Raw genomic sequence first — 23,394 nt, forward strand, 5'->3', positions numbered from 1 at the left:
AAGTAACCAAACGATCTATCTTTGTGATATGTTTAATATTTAATTCAAAATAATCTGCTTCTGGAGTGCCTGGCTGGCTCAGTTGGAAGAGCGTGGGACTCTTGATCTCAGGGTCATAAGTTCAAGCTCCTCGTTGGGTGTAGAGATTATTTAAATAAATATTTTTAAAAAATAGTCTACTTCTTCCAAATTACTTCTAGAATAAATAAACGTAATTTATCCTGTTTAAAAACATTTTGCATTATTTGACTTCTTGGGCATCTTTTTAAAATAAAAATATTAATAAATTTTATAAAATGTTTACTATCGAGTCCCACCTCCTTGGGATAGAAACCCCCATGTGGCTCCCTGCTCAGCGGGGGGCGGGGAGGGGAGCCTGCGTCTTCCTCTCCCCCTGTCTCCCTCTCCTTCTGCCTCCTGCTCCCCCTGCTTGTGCTCCCTCTGTCAAGTAAAATCTTTAAGAAAAAAGAAAAGAAGATCGATTCCAGATTATATATGGTCTTGAATAGGAGGAAGAAGTTGGAATTTTGTGAGCAACTGATAACAAGCAATAATGTGGTTAATGCAGAACACCAGACCAGCAGCGAGGAAACCGAGTCTAAGCTCTACCACTAATTAGTTTGTGGGCATGCCATTTAACAGCTGTGGACACCACTTTCCTCATTGGTGTTTTTGTTTTTAAACAGAACTGAGGGGCACCTGGGTGGCTCAGTTGGTTAAGCATCTGCCTCTGGCTCAGGTCATGAGCTTGGAGTCCTGGGATGGAGCCCCACATTGGGCTCTCTGCTCAGCGGGGAGGGTGCTTTTCCTTCTCCCTTTGCTCCTTCCCTCTCACTCTGTTCCTCCCCAGCTCATGCTCACTCATTCTCTCTCTCAAATAAAGAAATAAAATCTTAAAAATAAAACAGAACTGAGAGTTGGATGGAACCACCTTAGATTCCTTTAAATAAAAAAGTTATATAATTCTAAAAATAAATGATATAATTCTATGATTCAATACAAAACTATGGGACTGCTTTAACTTTTTATCAGTCTGTATCATTTAAAAGGTGAAAATGTATTACTTAAACAGAAAATTTGAAAATTTACCATCCTTGTCATTAAAACGATGATTCAGTTTTGTCAATATGTTTCAAGTCTGTAACGGATTTCTTTTCTGGGAATTAAATACATTCCCCCAAAGAAAGTTTATTCCATCCTCTGCCATGATAGCACTTTCTTCTCTGCCAGGATCTCAAATGCTTTGAAAAGGTCCAGCGTGCCACAAGAATTCAAGGCAAAATGTTTAGGCATAGTATCTGGCATTTTTTAAAATAATAATTTTTGAAATTATCTTCTTCCTTCCTTCCCATTTCTATTGCTAACTTTAACTCAAGCCCTCATAATCTCAACACAATTTTTTTGATTTGTCTTCCAACTGGTCTCATTTCTCCTGTGCTATATCTTTCTTATCCATCTCCCATACCTCTTGATATGCCATGATCTTAGCAAACTTAAATCTGATTGTATTACTTCCTGCTTAAAACTGTTCCTTTTCTGCTGCTAATAGGAGTAGTTCTCAAAGTGCGGTCTCCAGACCGAGACTATGAGCATCACCTAGGAACTTTTTATACATGCAGATTCTCGGGTCCCTTTCCAAAACCACCATCCATGGTTTAACAAGCTCTCCAGGTGACTCTGATTCACCCTAATTTTGGGAACCACTGACTTACAGGATAAAATACAACTATCCTAGGCCAGTTCCCCCCCACCTATCCCCCTGCCTATCCCAAATCAAAACCTGTATTTTAGGTCTGTTAGAGCACTGGCAGCTTCCTAAATACTACTGCCCTTTGCTCATGGTAGTCTTAGAAAGCTCTTTCCCAACAATGACAGCTTGATAGTCCCCTTTCCAAAATTCAGCTTCAAACTACAATGGAATATTGTAGCAGATATAGAAAGATGGAGCCTCTGATAAATCCCAATAGGAGAATCATAGGCAAAGCCCTATGATTTTAGAGTAAAGGCATGCTCTCTGCTGCCAACAACCATTTTATCTTTGAAAAGCAACTTCTGACCTACTGACAGAAGCTGATAGAGACTCATCACCTGATTGTGGGACACCAGGTGATTATGCAACCTGAGCTACTCCTCATGCATTGAATGTTACTTGGTCAACTAAGTCATAAAGTTGAAACATGTACTTCATTAAGGGAATTAATAGAATGATGCATTCCATTAAGTATAAATGACATGGCAAGACTGGGGCCAAGTAAAGACTAGTTATAAAGCAGGAAAACACACAGGCCTGGATCTGCACAGTACGCTGGCACCAGCCAGAAGTGGAAAGCTACAACATTACAACCTACTCAGGATGGCCCTGAAAGACGTGGTGAAGGGAAATCCACCCCCCACCCCTTCCGTGTGAAGAACTTTGGACAGCTTGGTTGTCCACTTTGTTTTTTGGTGTTTTTTTTTTAGCTTCTTAAAGATTTTATTTATTCATGAGAGACACACACAGAGAGAGAGGCTGCATGGAGCCTGATGCGGGACTCCAGGATCATGCCCTGGGCCAAAGGCAGGCGCTAAACCGCTGAGTCGCCCAGGGATCCCTGGTTGTCCACTTTGAATGGAAAGAAAATTGTCTGGCCTCTATTTACTTTGGCCACATTCCCCTAGTTACTCCAGCTGAGAACGTAAATTGACAAAGGGCCTACAACCAGGGCCCCAGTTCAATGAGTTTAAGGACTTGGGAGGGGCCTAAAGGCACAGAACCCTAGGCACTGCGTACATGCTATTATTGATCATTCTGGTTTGCTGCTTATCCATTAGGCAATTCCTTTGTCAGAGTTTTACCTTTAAATTCTTAGTAAGAAACACATTGGGAGAAGTAATTCACCAGCCCAAAGGCTTTGAAGGGAAGGAGAAAAAGCAATGGCTACCCAAGGACTACCAGTCTACATTTGTTTTCATCAACATCTCTTGACACCAAGGCTTTGCATTGTCCTGGTAGCACTCTGCAATGATAGGTGTCTGCAACCTGGGCTGTTGCCTCCAATTTTGGGTGTAAAGCTGTGAGTGATGTCTGTTACAGGGTAGTGCTAGAGAAAAGCAAGAGCAGACTTGAGAAACTTTCCTCCAATGAGTGCTCTCACTGTTGCCACACCAGCCTGCCATCTCTTAACCCCGACAAATGAGTTAGTTCAGCACAGCCTAACTAGCTCTAGATTTCCTCTAGGATTGATTAGCAGCTCTTGCTGCTTTCCTGTCCTGGCCAAGAAATAGAAACCCCTCAAATCCTTGTGAATTTAATGCCTGGCATAGAGTTTGCTCTTAAATGTTTAATATTGAATGAATAAATCCTGGCACTAAGGTCTGAAATAAGGATTCTAAGTCCACTTTTAAATGAAAAGATGCTATGACTAATAATAGCTAATATTTGCTATTGAGCCAGATAGGTTATTTCTTTAAATGAGGTAATATATGTAATAAATGAAACAATTATGATTTCCTTTTGTGTTCTGAGAGGGGAAATAAGAAGCATTCCTCTTTACAATAATAACATGTAATTTAAGTGCTCACTATGTGCGATAGTTAATTTTGTGTCAGCAGCTTGACTGGCCTAAGGGGTGCCTACATAGCTAGTAAAACATTTTTCCTGGGTGTGTCTGTGAAGGAATTTTTGAAAGAGATTAGCATTTGATTCAGTCAGCTAAATAGAGATCTGCCCTCACCAGTGTGGGTGGGCATCATCCAATCTGTTCAGGGCAACAATGGAACAAAAGGCAAAGGAAGGGCAAATTGCTGTCTCTCTCTAAGCTGAGATATCCATCTTTTCCTGCTCTGGGGGTCATCAGAACTCTTGGTTCTAGAGCTTTCAGACTCTAGGACTTATACCAGCAGCCCCCGGCTGTGTTCTCAGGCCTTTGGAGTTAAACTGAATTACATCACTGGCTTTCCTGGTTCTTCAGCTTAATAAATTTATCTATCTATCTATCTATCTACCTATGTAAACATTTTTTAAAATTTATTCATGAGAGACACAGGAAGAGAGGCAAAGACATAAGCAGAGGGAGAAGCAGGCTCCCTCTGGGGAGCCCAATGTGGGACTGGATCCCAGGACCCCGGGATCACACCCTATGCCAAAGGCAGATGGTCAACCACTGAGCCACCCAGCCATCCCTATCTCTGTATTCTTGTTGTTCTCTGGAGAGCCCTGGCTAACACACTATGTGTAAGAATTTACCTAACAAGGCTAATATCTTCCAAATATACTTAATGAGCTAATAAATACTCTTGATTTTTTTTTTCTGGGAAAAGAAGATTTTTGTTTTTCTAAAAATATTTTTTCATGACTTTGGAAATTATATATACACATACACCCCACTTAATGCAAATTAATTTTCTGATCATTTCTAATATTTTTAAAGAATGGTTATTAGACAATTTCTTGGCTGCTGCTTTAGAGTTATATGTATGTGGCCCATTTATTTATATCCCAGAAGCACACCCTGAACTGAAATAGCAGTAATAAAGAGGACACTTACCCAAAGGTCTATGAACTCCAACAGCCTACAAGTAAAAACTATGCATAACCTCCTCAAACATCGAGATTACATTTAATGCTTACAAATGAAAACCACTGAATATAACAACTTGGGAAATATTTCCCTACATTATTTTTGTGGTCACTGATGATTATTACCCTAAAATTGTGAAAATAGAATTCAATCAGACACACTTAATGGTATTTTATTTTCTCATATATAGTCCTGAAATGGTTGTGATGCTGGCAAACAGAATGGAATTTTAAATTCGCTTTTAAAGTTTAAAGCAAATTTTTAAAAAATTTAAATAAAATTGTGCTCCATTTATCTTCCTTTAATCAGAGTAAAGCAACACACCAGGATTAAGCTCATTCAAATCTGTTCTGAACTAATATTATAAATATATTCAATGAGAAATTTAAGACATTTCCATTTCTTACTAAAATCTGTTTCTTATACCTGTCTACATGTAAGATTTTTATAATAAAGTCTTTGGTTGGAGTGCCTGGGTGGCTCAGTCAGTTAAGCATGCCTTCAGCTCAGGTCACGATCCTCTAGGGCTCCCTACTTAGGAAGCCTGCTTCTCCTTCTCCCACTCCCCCTGCTTGTGCTCTCTCTTTCTCTCTGTGTCAAACAAATAAATTTTTAAAAAATAAATTATATAAAGTCTTTGGTTTGTAGATTTAATTTTTTAAAATGTAACGAACTAATAAAATGTATTACTAAAATAATGTATAAGCAGAATTCGAAGGAAATCTGAATGTCGTCATAGCTGATATGGGCCTTTAATATGATAAATTAATAGAAATTACATTGCTATCTATATAATTATCCTAAGATCTCAGGGAGGGAAGAGAATGAACTCTGTAAGTTAATTAAAATAAGGATGCCTGGGTGGCTCAGCAGTTGATGGCCTTTAGCTCAGGGTGTGATTCCGGGGTCAGGGATCCAGTCCCACATCAGGCTCCCTGCATGGAGCCTGCTTCTCCCTCTGCCTATGTCTCTGTCTCTCTCTCTGTGTCTCTCATGATTAAATAAATAAAATCTTTTTTAAAAATAAGTTAATTAAAATAAATAGTGGTCTTTTATTTTGTCTCATGATCAAGAAAAGACAATATTTACTACTATTTCAACAATTAAATAATGAGTAAAAACCTTCCAGTCAATAGTTTAAAAGTGAATTTAATAAAAATAGGGGGGCTGGCTGGCTCAGTCAGTAGAGCATAAGACTTTTGATCTCAGGGTCATGAATCTGAGCCCCAAGTTGGATGGGGAGACTACTTATATAAATAAAAAAATAAAATAATTAAATAAATTTAAGTAAAAATAAAAGTGAATTTAAACAATCTGATAAGTTTAAATTTTGGCAATCATTTATACCCTTAGAAGAATACCTAGGAGTGCTTTTCAAACTGTTATTTCACAAATGTAAATAATGAAATAAATGTATTGGGGTACTATAAAAAATTTTAATGAACTAGAATAAAATAGAAAATCTGGGTCATTCCATCTAGAAAGGGTAGATGATGTTTTATGAAACTTTGTATATGTATATGAAATTATTTTTATAGGTCAAAAGTCAGCTGATATATTGCTATTTTTAGAGATCAAAAATTGAATATAACTTCATATGGTTCAAACTAATATACACAAAAATTCACACCAAATGCAAGCAATGTATATTTGCTGGCAAAGAGTAAAAAATAAAATGATACTATACATTACATAGTTCTAGAAAATAGCCTAGTATTTGAGAATTTTTATTTCCTTTGAATTAGTTTTATTATGAAATTTTTTATTTATTAAGTTTTTATTTTTGATTTTTTAAATATTTTTTTAAGATTTTATTTATTTATTCATGAGAGACACGGAGAGAGAGAGAGAGGCAGAGGGACAAGCAGGCTCCATGCGGGGAGCCTGAGGTGGGACTCGATCCTGGGTCTCCAGGATCACGCCCTAGACTGGAGGCGGTGCTAAACCGCTGAGCCACCCAGGCTGCCCTATTTTTTTTTTTCCTATTAAGTTTTTAAAATATGTTATAATGTGGGTTGATATTTGAAAATGAATTCTAACAAGCTTATTAATAGATATTTTAAAGTTTCTAAACTACTATGATTATTATTTGTAGTAACAACTTTGAGAAAAAAATGGGGTTAAGTGAAGAATAATCAAGAGGTAGGCAAACTAATTTTCTAATTTTGTTCCCTGTGAAGTTCTTTAAAACCATATTAATCCTATAAATAGTTTAAATTTTGAGCATAATGAAACAATAAATTACCTAATTTAAATTCTCTGCGTCATATACTGTGATTTGTTAAAATTATAAAGGGCATACATTATTCTTTTCCATCCTAAGTACTAGTCCTAGGATTAGTACCAGTACCTTATTCTTTTAGGAAACTTGCAGGACCTTCTAAGGTTGTCAACAATACAAATGAACTTCTGTCCCATGAGTTAAAAAAAAACAAAACCTAGATTCTAGTGAATTACCTCTATGATATAATCACTTAAGGCAGTTTCATCTGCAAGAGGATAGACCTCATCTAGTGCCATTGTCATCTAACAACAGTCATCAAAATCACAACTTTGATGACTTTTTTAATCTGTGATTTAAAAAAAAATCACACATTTTTTCATTTAAAAAATTAAAAAAAAATTTTTTTAAGTCACAATTAATACAATACTTTAAACAAGGGTCACTGTAAACACTTTATGGCTATAAAGACAGTATGTGCTCCTTGGAGAAAATATTCTAAATTTGAAAATGAAGATACAAGCAATAGTTGCCCTTAACCCTACTATCTTGAGATCATTGCTTTTAAATGTTTTGGTTTGTTTTCTTCCAGCCTCTTTTCTATAGATACGTCATAATGTAAAAAAATTAAATTAAAAAAAAGTATTTCTAATTTTAAAATTTCGACTCCCTGTAAAATAAATAAGCAGTTTTTCATTTGTTTCAGAGGTAGAATTTAGTGATTCATCAGTTTCAAATAACATCTAGTGCTCATTACATCAAGTGCTCTCCATAAATATGCAACTTTAGGGCAGCTCTGGTGGCTCAGTGTGGTTTAGTGCTACCTTCAGCCCAGGGCCTGATCCTGGAGACCTGGGATTGAGTCTCATGTCAGGCTCCCTGCATGGAGCCTGCTTCTCCCTCTGCCTGTGTCTCTGTGTCTCTATGAATAAATAAATAAAATCTTTAAAAAAATATGCAACTTTAAAATAAAATTTAGAAGTTATCGTTCCTTAATATTCCTTGCTTGGAATACAATATTTTCAAGTTACCTAAGACTTAGAAAGCATTTTGTTTTGTTTTGTTTTGTTTAAGATTTTTATTCATGAGAGACAGACAGGCAGAGACACAGGCAGAAGGAGAAGCAGGCTCCATGCAGGGAACCCAATGCGGGACTCGATCCCAGGTATCCAGGATCAGGCCCTGGGCTGAAGGTGGCACTAAATGACTGAGCCACCCTGGCTGCCCCAAAAGCATCTTATTATTTTATTTATTTTTAAAATTTTAAGCAGGATCCATGCCCAACATGGGACTTGAACTAATGACTCTCAGAGAATCAACATGCTCTACCAGCTGAGCCAGTGAGGCGTCCCTAGAGATCATCTTATTAAACTTTTTAATTTTACCAATAGGAAAAAGTTAAGGCAATGAAGTTAAACAACCTGACCAAGGTCATAAATGTTAGTTATTGGTAAAACCTGATGCCTAGTAGTATTCTTTCCAACCTTAACTTTGCCTTCAATCTTAAGTGGGTCATATTTAAAATAGGCCACCCTCTAGTACTATATTATTATGTACTTTAATTATTTCAGCTTATACTTCAAGAGTGAGCAAAACATTACTCATAAAAAAGGAATGAAGATACATTGATCTTCTTTCTCCAAAATAATTTTTTAAAACACAATGGTAGTAGTTTAGGCATTTTGATAATTGCACAAATATGAACTAAAAAATACTAGAAGCAATATATCTATCACCCATGCAAGAAACAATTTTTTTAATCTGTCAAGGTTTAAACTGTGTGAGGCACAACCAGGAGACAGCATGAGAAGTTATGCAGACCTACTCCCCAGTGAAACTAATGAAATAAAAATTAACACCTATTTAAAGTCTCTGGAAATGATTCTAAAGGCATACAACAAATGAGAAGCATTTATTCAATAAAATCTATTAAATTCTCACAGTGAGAATCTGTGGTGTTTGGCCAAGACGCAGTCTATCCTCCTTTCTATCTCAGGGAGATGGAAACTCCGCTAGAGATTGCCACAGCCAAAAATATCCCTGTTTCTCCAATCTGAAGAATTACAATCCACTCAATGGATTATTTTCCTGGGAAGGGCAGGACCTCAGCATTTCTGATCCAGCCCCAGCTACCTGTTGCTAGTCTAAATTCTAGTGAATGTGAAGGATTGTTGGGGGACTCCCTTCTTCCACCATCATGCCCCCCTTCTTGGGACAGAGGATCTACCTTGTGGACAGCATTACTGAAAATACTGGAGCCCTCAGTGCCCTTAAACTGACTCAAGGGGCAGGGTTTCCATGCTGGGAGAGACAAACTGAAGAGACATGGGGCTACTCCCAAATTGCCCTCCTTCCATTCCAGGACTCAACTTCTGAACCAGAGGTGTCACTCAAAAAAAGCATCATTGTTCCTACCCTTTCCCCAACCCCAGCACAGTTTGCCAGAGAAAGAAGAGGAAAAAGACAAATGGGAGGAGCCCTCCAGGGGTCAGAACATATCTGAAACAAAATTTTTGAACTATCCCTTCAACAGAGCCCTACTTTGATTTAATGTTTGTGGAGCAATATATGACCCAAGGGCATTGTTGAAAACAATAGAATATCAGTCAGCAATTAGTGTAGTTTAACAGCTGGGTGTGGTCAGGGAAAGAGAGCCAACCTTGCCCAAAACACTGTTATCCCAGGGTGACTGTGGGCATACCCAAGCCTGCCCTCTGAAGAGCAACATCAGAAGCTTCACTTTATGGAGGAAATCAACTTCACTGAAATAATTCAGCCAGTGACCAAAAAAGTAAATAACAAGTCCTAGAGGAGGGTGGGAACTAATACCCAGAGTTGCTATATTATCTAAAACACGTAATACTCAACAACAAAATTACAAGACATGCAAAGAAATGGAAAGTATGACCCACACATCAAGGAAAAAAGAGGGCAAAAGAAACTGCCTCTGAAGAAACCAGATGTTGGATTAAACAGACAAAAACTTGGAAGTTCAAAGAACAACAACAAAAAAGGAAACCATGATTAAGGGAAAATATGATGACAATGTCTCATCAAATAAAGAGTATCAATAAAGAGAAATTATAAGAAAGAACCAAATGGGAAGTTCTAGAGCTGAAAGGACAATAAGTGAAATGATAGATTGATGAAATTATGCAAATTCAAAGAATTGAGAGAAAAAGAATGAAGAAAAATGAACAGAACCTCAGAGAATAGTGGAACACCAGTAAGCACACCAATATATGCGAAACTGGAGTACCAGAAAGAGGAGAGAGAAAAAAAAGCAGCAGAAAAAATATTTGAAGAAATAATGGCTGGAAACTTCCCAAATTAATTGAAAAACATTAAATATCAACAAACTCAATATAGGTTAAGTTCAGAGTTCAGAATAAAAATGCTAAAAGCCAGGGCAGCCTGGGGTGTGGGCTCAGCATTTTAGCGCCGCCTTCAGCCCAGGGCGTGATCCTGGAGACCTGGGATCAAAGCCCACGTCAGGCTCCTACAGGGAGCCTGCTTCTCCTTCTGCCAGTGTCTCTGCCTCTCTCTCTCTCTCTCTCTCTCTCTCTGTGTGTCTCTTATGAATAAGTAAAATCTTTAAAAAAATTGCTAAAAGCTAAAGACAAGGGGATAATTTTGAAAGTAGCAGGAGATAAATGACTAATCATTATTTACAAAGGAATCCCAATAAAACTGGCTAACTTATAACCTGAAATAATGAAGCCAGAGACAGTGGGATAACATATTCAATGTGCTCAAAGAAAAAAATCTGGCAACCAAGAAACTTGAATCTAGGAAGGCTATCTTTCAAAAATGAAGGCAAAATAAAGATATTCCCAGATAAACAAAATCCAAATGAATTCATTAATAGCAGACTCAACTTACAATAAATACTGTTAGAAGTTCTTCACGCTGTAAGCAAGTAGCCCAGGTTAGTAATTCAAATCCACAAGAGCAAACAAAGAGTGCTGGCAAAGGTAATTATGTAAAAGATAAAAGATATAAAAGATAGTCTAAAAGCATATTTCTTCTTCTTAACTGATTTAAAAAGCAATTGTATAAAACAAGGTATATGTAATGTACTTTGTGACTATCACACATAGAAATATACTATTTGCAAGAACACTACAAAGGAGGTGAGAATAATGATGTATTAGAGAAATTATAAGTACTAAACCAACCTTGCATATCTAGAGTAAATCCCATTTGGTCATTATGTATACTCTTTTCAAATTTCATGAGAATAAATTTATATAACCCAACAATTAATCTTTAAATAATACTAAGGTCCCATTATCAGTTCAGGGTTCAAATTTCAACTTCTAAAAGTCTCCTCCAAAACTTACACATTGGATACTCTGGAAAAGATACAGAACTATTCCTTTTTGTTGTTATGTAGCCCCAACCTTGAGATCAAGACCTGAGCTGAGATCAAGAGTCAGACACTTCATGAGTGAGTCACCCAGGTGCCCCTAAACCAATTCCTATTGTGTAATTAATCCTCTAAAGTTGGTTGTGCTCATTTTCATGATTGCTTTAATAACTAAGGGAGTGTAATTTATAAAAACCACAGTAAAATAGAATTTCTCCTTCTTGAGAGGGTTGTTTCTGAAACCATTGTGGAAGGGAAAGGATTAGCTGAGGAATTTAAGTCGTTGTGGGGAAAAAAAATACTTTTACGCACAACCCTAAGAAGGTAGTTCTTAGGTTCACTAAAATTAAGATTGTCTTAAATAAGGAGAAGGGCACCTGGGTCGTTCAGTCAGGTGCATCTGACTTTGGCTCAGGTCATGATCTTCGGAGTCCTGGGATCTAGCCCCAAGTTGGGCTCTGTGCTCAGTGGGGAGTCTGCTTTTCCCTCTCTCTGCCCCTCCTCCCACTTGTGCACACACACACTCTCAAATAAATAAAATCTTTTTTTAAATGAATAAAATAGAGAGTAATAGCCTATATATTTAATGAGCAATAAATATATGGTTTACCATTCCTCGCTCATTAGAAACCTTTCAGAATCTTCCACTCCCACTTTACATTTGTTTTTGCTCTGTTAGACCTACTAGGCACATTAAGAAGACAAGAAGAAGCCTAACCTCATTCTAAATGTTTAATACTTTTCACGTTTTCTGATTCTTAGTTAAATCCCATCTCTTGAACCCAGTCCAAGAGATGTAAAATATATAATTGGTTTAAAATATTGTGTAACATTTAACTTATTTAAAAATGTAATTAAGTATTTCCCAACCTCTTCTCTAATACAGAACCTCCTATTATGACTTAATACTACTTTCTGTCCAATTTTTTATATTCATCTCAGTATCATCCCTTTAACAGAAACAGGAAAGCAGTTCTTTGTCTCTGGTTTTATTTCTCATCTTTAAGGCTGTATCCAAAGCTTCTTACTTTCCTCTGCCCTTTACTCTCCTTTTCTTTCTCCAATCTCCAGTTTCTTCTTTTTAAAATTATCTCTATATAAGACAGGAGGCCTGGCTAGGCTTAGTCAGTAAAGCTTGCGACTCTTGATCTTGGGGTCATAAGTTAGAGCCCCATGTATGGCACAGAGTTTACTTAAAATAAGAAAAAAAAATTAAGAACCATTCCCTCTATAAGAATAGCTCAAGAGCTGCATTCATACAAACCAAAAAGTTCTAAAAGCTACAAAGATGTACCTATCCATGTTTAGTTTGGGAGGGATTACTATATCTGCAAATGATTGTAGAGCTTCTATACACACTGTACTCATTACAAATTTTTCTCAGTGAAGTTTTTTTCTTCCTCCCTTCCTCTTCCTCCTTTCAATACCTCTCTCCCCTCTCTCTCTCTTTACAATGACATAATATCACATATAATGGATAGTAATGTTTTTACCTGGAAAAATATTAGTTTAATTTATATTATTTATCTAAAAGCTCAGATGTGGCCTTGAAGTATTTTGAGAATAACACTGGCATACATTTTTTTTTAATTAATGATGGATACATTTCAATTCTGAGCTCTGAATTCTCTACTTAAAAAAATAAATTTTCTTATTTAATCTTTCAAGTTCTCTAATTAACACCATCAAATTATAGGTTTATATTCCATGCTTATAAATGACTCAAGATATTTCAATGTGCTGAATTACAAAGACTACACAAAGAAGGAGGTAAATGTATTTTAACAGAATTTGACCTAGCCTTGGAAATTTAAGGACGGGCAACACCATATCACATTGGTAGGAACTGTTACCGAGAATAAGAAACAAGGTATCTCAGAATTCCCTTACAAGCTTGCTTTTTAGCTACAGGCAAGTCACTTAGCATTTCTGGGTTTACTTCCTTATCTAGAAAGTGCGATCTCTAAAATTCTTCCAAAAAAAAAGATATTCTTTCCAGCTCCAAAACTTCTGTGAATTTTATTAATTAAAAATATCACAGAAAAAAAATGATAAAAAGGTTGAAATATTCAACCTCTAAAACTTGTCTATTCAAATAAATATTGATTAAACTATAATTTAAAAGTAAAACAAATCACATTTCTTTCTATAATTCTCCATAAAAGGGGGAATATATATATATATATATTTTCATATATACATATATGAAAGCCAGGTAGATAGGCAGTTAGTTGTTGGATAAACATTGTGTTATTATATTATGGGTAGAGGTTGTTTTTGTTGTTTTTTTTTTATGGGTAGAGTTTAACCTTAATTCTGTGAGGTTAAGTGAATAGTCCTTGAAATATGAGGATACAGTAATTCTAAGTCATTTAACTGAATCCAATCATAATTTCATTTTATTCATCATAACTAGTCAAAGTAGAGTTTTTTTCTTAAAAATAATCAAAATATTTTCAGTTCCTTGCCTCCAAGAAAGGCTAATAACAGTCAGGAGTGATGAGCTGAAAGGTAAAGGGTCACAAACTCAGATGCTTTCAGAGGCAGAGAAGCAAATGAATTAAATGTGTGAACTGGCTTTATGCAACACAATTAAGATTGGTAGGTCATGGACAAGAGAAGAGTGCACGCCTTACCTAAAAACATCTTGATTATAAAGCATAAGTGATCTGGTTTTTCTTGTAGAAAAGATAAACATCTCTATCAATTAGCTTACTGGCATCTACAGTATTTCAAAAACTATTTCAGGTATCCAAGTACGTGACCGAATTTGAAGAGAACATTTGAAAATAAAAAGTATAAAATAAATAAAATAAAAAGTACTTCACAATTTACATAAATAAGAAAACTTTAAGTTCTACTTTTACATTAATTCAACACTCAACAAAGAAAAAGTGAGCACTAACTATATGCTAACTTTATCAGTATCCTTTAAAGCAAGAAAGATGCTGGCATACTGTTTCAATCTAGCAATAAAAATTAATTTTACTACTAGAAGAACAATTCTGTACTTTTAAGAAAATACTTTATAATCCAAAGATTATCGATCTACTTAATCTCTCAATCCTTTCTTTGAGAGAATATGCTTAATTAAGAAAATTACAATAACTGACAATGGGTTTAATATGGAAATCACGTCCACCACTCTGACATGCTTTTCACCTATCTCTTTAGACCTGTGAGAAAATTTCTATGATGCTTATACTTCCCTAAGGAGGTTGTTTTGTTTAGTTTAATATTTTATTTATTTATTCATGAGACACACAGAGAGAGAGGCAGAGACACAGGGAGAGGGAGAAGCAGGCTTCCTGTGGGGAGCCAGAAGCAGGACTCCATCCCAGGACCCCGGGGTCACAACCTGAGCCAAAGGCAGATGTTAAACTACTGACCCACCCCGGTGTCCCTCCCTAAGGTGTTTAACTGTTGTTCAGAGAGCCAATTATTTATGAATTAGGTGGAATAGTAAGTACGATTAGCTGAATCCTCTGGCACTTTCAACCATTTTTTTTTTTTAAGATTTTATTTTTAAGTAGCCTCTATACCCAACATGGGACTCAAACTCACAAACCCAAGATCAAGACTCATATACTCTACCAACTGAGCCTGCCAGGTTCCATCTGCAACTAAAGCATGTGATTATTCCCAGTAAGATAGACACCAAAGAAAATGGAAGTTATGTACACAAAAACTCGTACAAAACTGTTCCTAGCAGCATTATTCACAATAGCGAAAAAGTGGAAATAACCTAAATGCCCATCAGCTAATAGATAAACAAAATGTGGTATCTCCACAAAATGGAACGTTATTTGGGCATAAAAAGTACTGATACATGATGCAACATGGATATATCTTGAAAACATCACACTAAGCTGAAGCAACTAAGTGAAAAAAGCCACATATTCTTTGATCCTATTTGTACCAAATGCCCAGAATAGACAAATCTGTACAGACAGGAAAATTTGTACTCATCAGGCACTGAAGAATAGAAAGTGAGTGCTAGTGGATAGGGAGTTTCTTTTTCAGGTGATGAAAATGTTCTGGACTTAGTGGTTAAACAACTCTGTGAATATACTAACCACTGAACTATATATATTTTTTTGTTTTATATTTTTATTTATTTATGAGAGAGAGTGAGAGCGAGAGAGATCACAGAGGGAGAGGGAAAAGCAGACTCCTCGCCGAGCAGGAAGGCTGATGCCAGGCTCAATCCCAGGACCCTGGGATCATAACCTGAGCCGAAGGCAGATGCTTAACCAACTGAGCCACTCAGGCACCCCATGAACTATGTTCTTTTAGAAGGGTAAGCTTCACAGCACGTCAATTACAATGCAGTAAGTGATAAAGTATGTAGTGATTGCAACTTATTCACTGAATTTCTAAAAGAACACTTGTACTCTGCTAAACAGTGATAGGATCCATGTACACTTTGTACATAGATTAATCTTCCTGAAAGCTACTTTTGAACCAAAACCTTTGTTTCAAGACATTACTCTTACTATGGTTAAAAAAAAAAAAGAAAACAAAATAATTTTTTAAATGTAAATATATTTAAAAAATTAAAACACCTAAGAAATGCAATCTATACATATGAAAAAGTAAAATATTTATATGCATAACAAGTAGTAGCGTCATTCATAAGCAGCAGTTAGTGTTTATTTTCCCCATATTTTGGTTTAACACCATAATGGTAGTTTATTCTTTTTAGGGAAATTGCATAAGATACATATAGCATATGATGAGTAAGTTATAGAAGACTGTGTAATTGGAAAATTAATTCCAAGTAACAATATTTCCTCTAAAAACATATTTATTATTAAACAAATTATTTTAAACTAGTGGACAGTAAAAGTGCCTATAATTTATTAAGTCCAAGATATATAGTCAACTTGCATAAAATTACATATGGCATTTTAAAAACAGCCTATTTCTAAAATATCAGTAATTCAGGCAATTGGGATTTCCACAGGAGATAAATTGCCATTAATGTCCTTTTTATGATGAAAAGGTCTGCCTTAAGAACATTACAACCATGTTATCAAGAAATGCTACAGCATACTTTAAAAATCAAAATGGTAAAACATATGCATTAGGATATTTTTTTTATGGGTCCCAGCCCTATAGCAGCATTTCAGATGGAGATTTAAATCTAGTTAGCCACATTTCCAAATGACTTGGGTTTTTATTTTCTAGAAATATAGATCACATGTGTAGGTTAGTTAAGAACTTAAATTTCCATTATAAATGAGAACTATTATGCTGACAATGTAAAGATAAGAGAAATAAAGTACTTGGATAGTCTAGTACTTTATTAGGAATATATCCTCTAACTCCACAAAAACAAATTTTACACATAAGCAAAATACTAAAACTTTCTGACTTGGGAGAAATGAAATAAAATACAGTGAATGGTTTTTTTCTTCATCTCTAACTGTAAAAATCCCTTTTGCCTATTTATTTGACCCGTCTCTATTCATGCAATTTAATGAATCCTCAAAATAATTTACACATCTTTATACAGAATTCACATCTACATCAGTAAACTGCCAGTCCTTTTATATTTTCAGTGCCTTATCAAAATATGGGTAACAAAGTTTTTCATTCTATGAGGCAGGAAGATGTTTCCTAAGTACTTCTTTGGATGATGAGGATATAGTATCTGGGAAGGACACGTCAAATTCTATTAGTAGGTCACCACGCTGGTCAGGATTTTTTGGAAATGGCAGCCCATATCCAATAATTCTTCTCCTCATTCCAGGTTTCACAATATCATTTATTGACATAGGTATGGTTCTTCCATCCATTGTTGGCACATTAACTGAGCAGCCACACAATGCCTGAAATAGACCAAGTAAGATTAACAAACTTCAGAACTTCAAACAACAACCACAAAAAAACTGGGTGTGAATGATGAAACCACTAAGGTAAAATTTTGACCTCCAAAAAAATATCAATAATTACAAGACTTTTTCCCTATTAAAAAATTCCTTTAGGACAATAATTACAAGACTTTTTCCCTATTAAAAAATTCCTTTAGGACATGCATGATCAGAATACAACAAAAGAAGGAAAAGAAAAGGAAAGAGAAGAAAGGATGTCTTCCATATTGCCTTGAAATGAAATGGAATATTTCAGGTTGCCATTATAACATTCAGGATGCAGGGATGGAGTTGGACAAGAAAAGAGGGAGAAATTTAGGAGTGAGAACAGAAAAAAGAGCAACTACCTACTTCTCTGGAAGGAATAATGTTAGGATAAGAAATACATTTATTAGGTTAGTCAACAAATGTTTACGGAGTGCCTATATATGCCATACATCCCTGCTAGATGCTGAACTTAGGGATTGTGAACAGAGACACCTCAGGGAATGCACTAGGAACTCAGAAGCAAACCAGTAATAATAATACATATAACATTAGCACAGAAGTGCAGAAGTCTTTTGTGAGACTAAAATTGTGAGATTTTAGTACCCGGCTTATCAACCCCCTTAGCTTCTGAGAGTATATAGAATGCTTCACCTAAACATTGGACCAGTAGCAGGTTTTGAGGCAGAGTGAGGAGCAACAGTGTTCCATAGATGAAAGCTCAGATGATGACATAAATGTATGTAAGATAATAATAGAGCAAACTTAGGGAAATGCATAAACATTGATGGGTAGAAATCAGATTTAAAATGACCTTTTATTTTAAGCTAAAAAGTCTGGACCTTTATGGTAGATGCTGTGTGGAATCATTTAAGAATTTTAAGCAGTGAACTGACATGGCTATATCTACAAGATTATAATCCAATTTGAAAAATGGTGTCTAAAAATAGAAATAAGGACTCATATTAAAGCAGCACCCTTATAAATTATTTTAAATAAACTCTTTTGTTATATAATTATTACTCCAAATAACAATTTGGAAAAAAATCTAATACACAGACTACAATTATAATGCATATCTCATAAATCATACCTATAAAAACTGGGTAGAGATAAGCCAGTATTAGGCTTCATACTACATAATCTGGTTAGCACTTAAAGTTGGCATTTAAATAGTATAGCTAACTAAACTTAGAAAACATTATCTTATCCATAAAAGAGGTATAATAGTAGTACTACCTCTGGAGGGTTCCTTTTTTTTTCTTAGATTTTATTTGAGAAAGAGAGAGAGCACAAAGCAGGGGCAGCGGCAGAGGGAGAGGGAGAAGCAGACTCCCGGTTGAGTAGGAGCCCAACGTGGGGCTTGATCCCAGGACCCTGAGATCATGACCTGAGCCAAAGGCAGATGTTTAAACGACTGAGCCACCCAGGTACCCCTCTAGAGGGTTCTTATGAGAATTTAAAAAATAATGTGTAGTAAATATTTAATAAATATTATCTATTAGTTAGATAAGCTCTCTAAGATCAGACACATAATTCTGTTTGGTTTCAGAATCCCAGGTCCTACTTACTTACCTCTCGTAAACTAATTTTAGCAGTGTAAATTATATTTGATCCATCTCTTTTAAATTTTGGGTGATCTTTATCTTTAATGATAAAAACAATGTCTGCTGGAATACTAGTTGGTGTTTCATCTCCTTCCCTTGGAAAAGTAATTTTGGTGCCTTCTTTCCACCCTTTTTTAATCTCGATGGTGAGAATTTTGTCCTCAGATCTGTAACTCCTTCCATCAGGATTCAATCTTTTCCGAGAAATCTTCATCCGTTTGGTACAACCATTATATATTTCTTCAAGTGATACTCTAAGTTCATGAATAACTGGAGGATCTTGTTTGATGCGGGATGGCCCCACAGAATTTCTGTCTCTTGGATATCCATTCATGCTGAATCCAAAGGCACTAAAAGGATCTCCATCTACTTCCATTTCATCAGAATCTCTACCACCACCCATCCGTCTTCCAAAGAAAATTTCAAAGGGGTTGGAACCTCCAAAAAATGCTGCAAATGTGGCATGAGGATCGCCATGAAAGGTGTACCGGAAGGTACCTCCTTGCCCATCAGTGCCTCCTGCTCCTCCTTTCAACCCTAAATGAACAGATAAACATGATTAGAAAAAAGCTTGCAACTCTTGAAAGTTAAACTTGCAAAAATTGTATTATTAATAAGCTTTGGCCAACTTAGGTTACAATCTATTAATATTGGCCAGACATGCTGTTATCACTAAATACAGAACAGCTACCTAATTTTTGACCATTCATTCCAACCTGAGTTAAATTTTTAGCTTTCAAGTTCTTCCTCCAAATCCCCACCTTTATGACAACTTATTCCTGAATTTTTGTTTCATAGATAAATAAGAAAATAAAAGCAGGAACTTCTTATCTCATAAGCTACTGGCTTGACAAACTGAAGCATATAAATGTGAGTTTTCAAAAGAAGTCAATTGAAATAGGTCTTTGGTAATCAGTGCAAAATGCGTAAATCTTTAAGTGCCATTTTAACCAGTGAGCATAATCAATAATATAAAATACCATATTCACACTAACTTTATTTCAGGTCAGCTTTTACTGTTTAAGAATAAACAGTGGCAGGAAGGGGAAAAAGAAACAATAGGACCATCTATGAAAAATGTTTTTTTAGACTCTAAAATTATTATCCTTATTATATCTGACAAAATTGCTTATCTAGGCACACCACGTGATAGCATTAATTTCAACAGCATGTAGAAAGAAAACTAAAATCAAGTACTGTAAACCTTATTGACACTTAAGTTCTTTGGACTGGTTATTTCTGTCTATTACGGACAACCGTTCTGCATGGTGCACCTAAATATGTAGCTCACCAGCGACCACAAATGTTTGAAGCAGCATTTTCTGTTATATATCAAAGAAAGTTTCTATTAAAAAACACAAAACATTAGATAGTGATCTTTTAAGGGATCAATACTGACAAGGATTTGTATCATTACAATAGTAGCAAAGTTTCTGAATGAGTCTTATGGACATTCCTGACCAAGGAAATAAGCAGGAAGAGAATCTAAAAAGTGTTAAAACTGTGATAAATCCATTAGACTAAACTAAGAGATTCTAATACTTTCAAACAGTAATTTGAGGGCAGGAAATACATTTTATTCATTTTTGCATTGCTCATGTATACAGGGCTGAAAATGATAGATGCTAGTGTTTATTGAATACAGAATGAACTAGTGAACTAGTTCTTAAAGTCTATTTAAACTTTAAAAGGTATCTTGAGTGTCAGGATAGGCAAAAGCAAAAGCAATATAAAGTACAGTCATACACATACACACACATATGAGATTTAATAAAAAAATTATACTCAGCATGCTTTCAGAGACTTAGTTTTGCATGTTTTATTCTATTTGGCTTCCTCCATTAAAAAGCACACATATATTCTATTTCATCCAACAGTCTCAGCTGATGTTTACATATTTTTTTAAGATTTTATTTATTCACGAGAGACACAGAGAGAGAAAGAGGCAGAGACACAGGCAGAGGGAGAAGCAGGCCCCATGCAGGCAGCCGGAATCAGGACCTGATCCCAGGTCTCCAGGATCACACCCTGGGCTGAAGGCAGAGCTAAACTGCTGAGCCACCTGGATTGCCCTGGTGTTTACATTTTTAACTTCATCCATGAATAGAAATCTGGAGAGACCAAGAAAAGTCTAATAACCTGAACACTATCAAAATATGTATTGAATGATATATCCAAAGAGCAGTTAGGATAGGCCTTATAGAGACAGAATGATAAGTATAAGTTGAACAAGGACTTTTAACATGCAGCTCATACAAAACTTCTTTTTTATATGTAAACTTTAGTGGTACAGTCATAACTCCAAATGTTAAAAAAAAAAAAAAAGCTAGTGATAGATTTTTATAAATGACAGGTTATGGATATAACTCAAGGTCATGACCAATGTTACTAAACCAATGCTGAAATTACTTCAACCATTTCATCTCACATCCCACGAATATAATAGTTTAATAGAGAGTTAATAATATAAATTGAGTAAGTTTGAGTTAATTATATAAATTAAGTAAGTTAGCTTGCCCAATCTAACTCTCTATGAGACAAGATCTAGATGTTTTGGACTCATAGTAAATCCACGAAAAGAAGGAATAACATTTTAAGTTATTACATTATGGGTTTGGCTTTTCCCTAAAACCTCTTCCTCCTCTGCCAAAAATCCTAACTCAATCAGAATTACAGAGTCCCTGAGAAGACTGACAGAGTCTGAAGTGACATTTATCAAAGCTGACAGAAAGCCACCAATGAAGCTTTGAGGTCTTCCTTGACATTAAACAGTCAAGTACATAGCTTTGATAAAGGACAAAGCTACTCTAACAACTATGGAAATCCTACCAAAATTCACAACAATATAATATGAATTATTATGCAAGTATCACTTGCATCGCCCAGCACTTGAATTATAATAGGCGTGTTATCAACTATACAGTCAGTGCTTTATTACATACATTTTGACTGCTTATGGAAAACGTTATTATTCAACTGCATTCCCTCTAGTCTCCAAGATATTTTCTAGACACCATCATCACTTTGTGTGATCAAGGAATATGTTCTAGAATCAACATTTGCCTATGCTGTAGCAAGACTACTATTATTTAAAACCAACCAACCCACCAACCAATTTGCAATCCAAAAATAAATATGTGTTTGGTATACTATCTATAACCAGATTTTCACTAGTTGAAAGTTTGTCAAAAGCAGCAGCATTGGAGAAGAATTAGGATTTCAAAGAAAAAATTATAGGACTTTAATAACTCTCACTTTAGAAAGATCTGATATGTAAAAATCTAGATTTAGAGTAAGACTTACAGAATTACTAGCATAATGAGATCCTTTAAGCAGTTTTGACTCACAAAAATCCAACTTATTTTTAAAAATAAAAACATCCAGTTGATTAAATACATAAACTAAAGAACTGAAGGAACAAGCTGGTATAAAGATTAATATACTAAACACAAGTTTGATCATATAAATACTACCTTTCAGTAGTTAAAGTTATTGGGTAAACTACAAACCAAAAAAGGCTTAAAGAAAAAGAAATGTTAGAGAACTAGGATACTGTAAGGATGTGTTACTGGAAGTCTTTCTTTTTTTTCCTTTTAGTCTTTTATAGAAACTTCGGTTGACATCCACTGAACAAATCAGAACTAAACCTAAAACTTTTTGGAGAAGACATGTTCAAAACCCAATTTTAAATTTCTGTAGTTGTGTTTTTTTTGTTTTCAAATGATTCAACTATAGAGAACATGTCTCTATTTTAAAAAAAAATAGGTTTACTTATTATACACTACAAAATTAATCCATTGAAAATATTTAATTCAGTGATTTTAGTAAAGGTGTAGAATTGTGCAGCCATCATCACAGTCCAGTTATAGATCATTTCTACTAACCCAACGAGTTCTCCAGTTTCTATCTATAGCTAACTCCTGCTCCCACTTCTAACAGTAGGTAACTCACTGATGTGCTTTCTTTCTCTATAAATGTGCCTTTTCCATGGATTTCATGTAAATGGAACCATAGAATATGTAGCCTTTGACATCTGACTTCTTTTATTTAGCATAGTTTTTGAGGTTCATCCATGTTGTAGCATGTTTCATTAAATCAATCCTTTTAATTGCTAGCAGTATTCGTGTGTGTGTGTGTGTACACATACAAATACATATACACCACATTTTGTTTATCCATTCACTTAATGATAGTACTTTTTAATTGTTCCCAGTTTGGGGCCATTACAAATAATGCTGCTATGAACATTCACATACATGTCTTTTTGTGGACCTATGTTTTCATTTCTCTTTTATAGATTCCTATGAGTGGAACTGCTGGATCATATGGTAAATTTAAAACATCTCTATTTTTATCCAAATATTTTTAAACCCAGCCTTTAAAATTGTGGCTATTAGAGATTTTCAAAACATGAATAAATTGGATCACTGGTTCTCTTAGTTTCTAATTATATAAATTCAGCATGTTCAACTCATAGACTTCTCAGTTCATGGTTCCTGTTACCACTGTCTCAGGCCTTGAAAGAGAGTGTAATAATGGGGGTGGGGGGTATGTATATAACATAAATTAACTAACAGCTCCACAGTCCTAAAATTCAGTGTTTTGTTACTACTGGAGAATCACATTAAGGCTACGGAGCCAGGCCTGCAGACACAAACTGACCAGTGAAAGGCAAAGAGAAAAAAATGTTCTCCCACATTTAAACAGTATACCCAAAAGGGATTTTGTCAAAGAATAAATGAGTTATTCTGAATAAAGACCAAGTAAATATAGTGCT

At 35.3% G+C, this 23,394-nt stretch overlaps 1 protein-coding gene across 7 annotated transcripts in view; it reads right to left on the reverse strand.

The window, feature by feature from the left end:
• Positions 1–15,780: 15,780 nt before the first annotated feature.
• DNAJB4 (DnaJ heat shock protein family (Hsp40) member B4) overlaps positions 15,781–23,394 on the reverse strand; it is a 43,083-nt gene continuing 35,469 nt past the window's right edge. For all 7 annotated transcript variants that reach the window (XM_072754821.1, XM_026004762.2, XM_026004763.2 and 4 more), the window contains 2 exons: positions 18,586–19,154; positions 15,781–16,983 (listed from right to left, as the gene is read on the reverse strand). In XM_072754821.1, the coding sequence (XP_072610922.1) occupies positions 16,750–16,983; positions 18,586–19,020 (669 nt within the window). In that variant the 5' untranslated portion in view covers positions 19,021–19,154 and the 3' untranslated portion in view covers positions 15,781–16,749. The remainder of the gene's footprint in view (positions 16,984–18,585; positions 19,155–23,394) is intronic.

The sequence above is a fragment of the Vulpes vulpes genome, chromosome 3, assembly GCF_048418805.1.
Source record: "Vulpes vulpes isolate BD-2025 chromosome 3, VulVul3, whole genome shotgun sequence".
In the NCBI taxonomy this organism is placed as follows: domain Eukaryota; kingdom Metazoa; phylum Chordata; class Mammalia; order Carnivora; family Canidae; genus Vulpes; species Vulpes vulpes.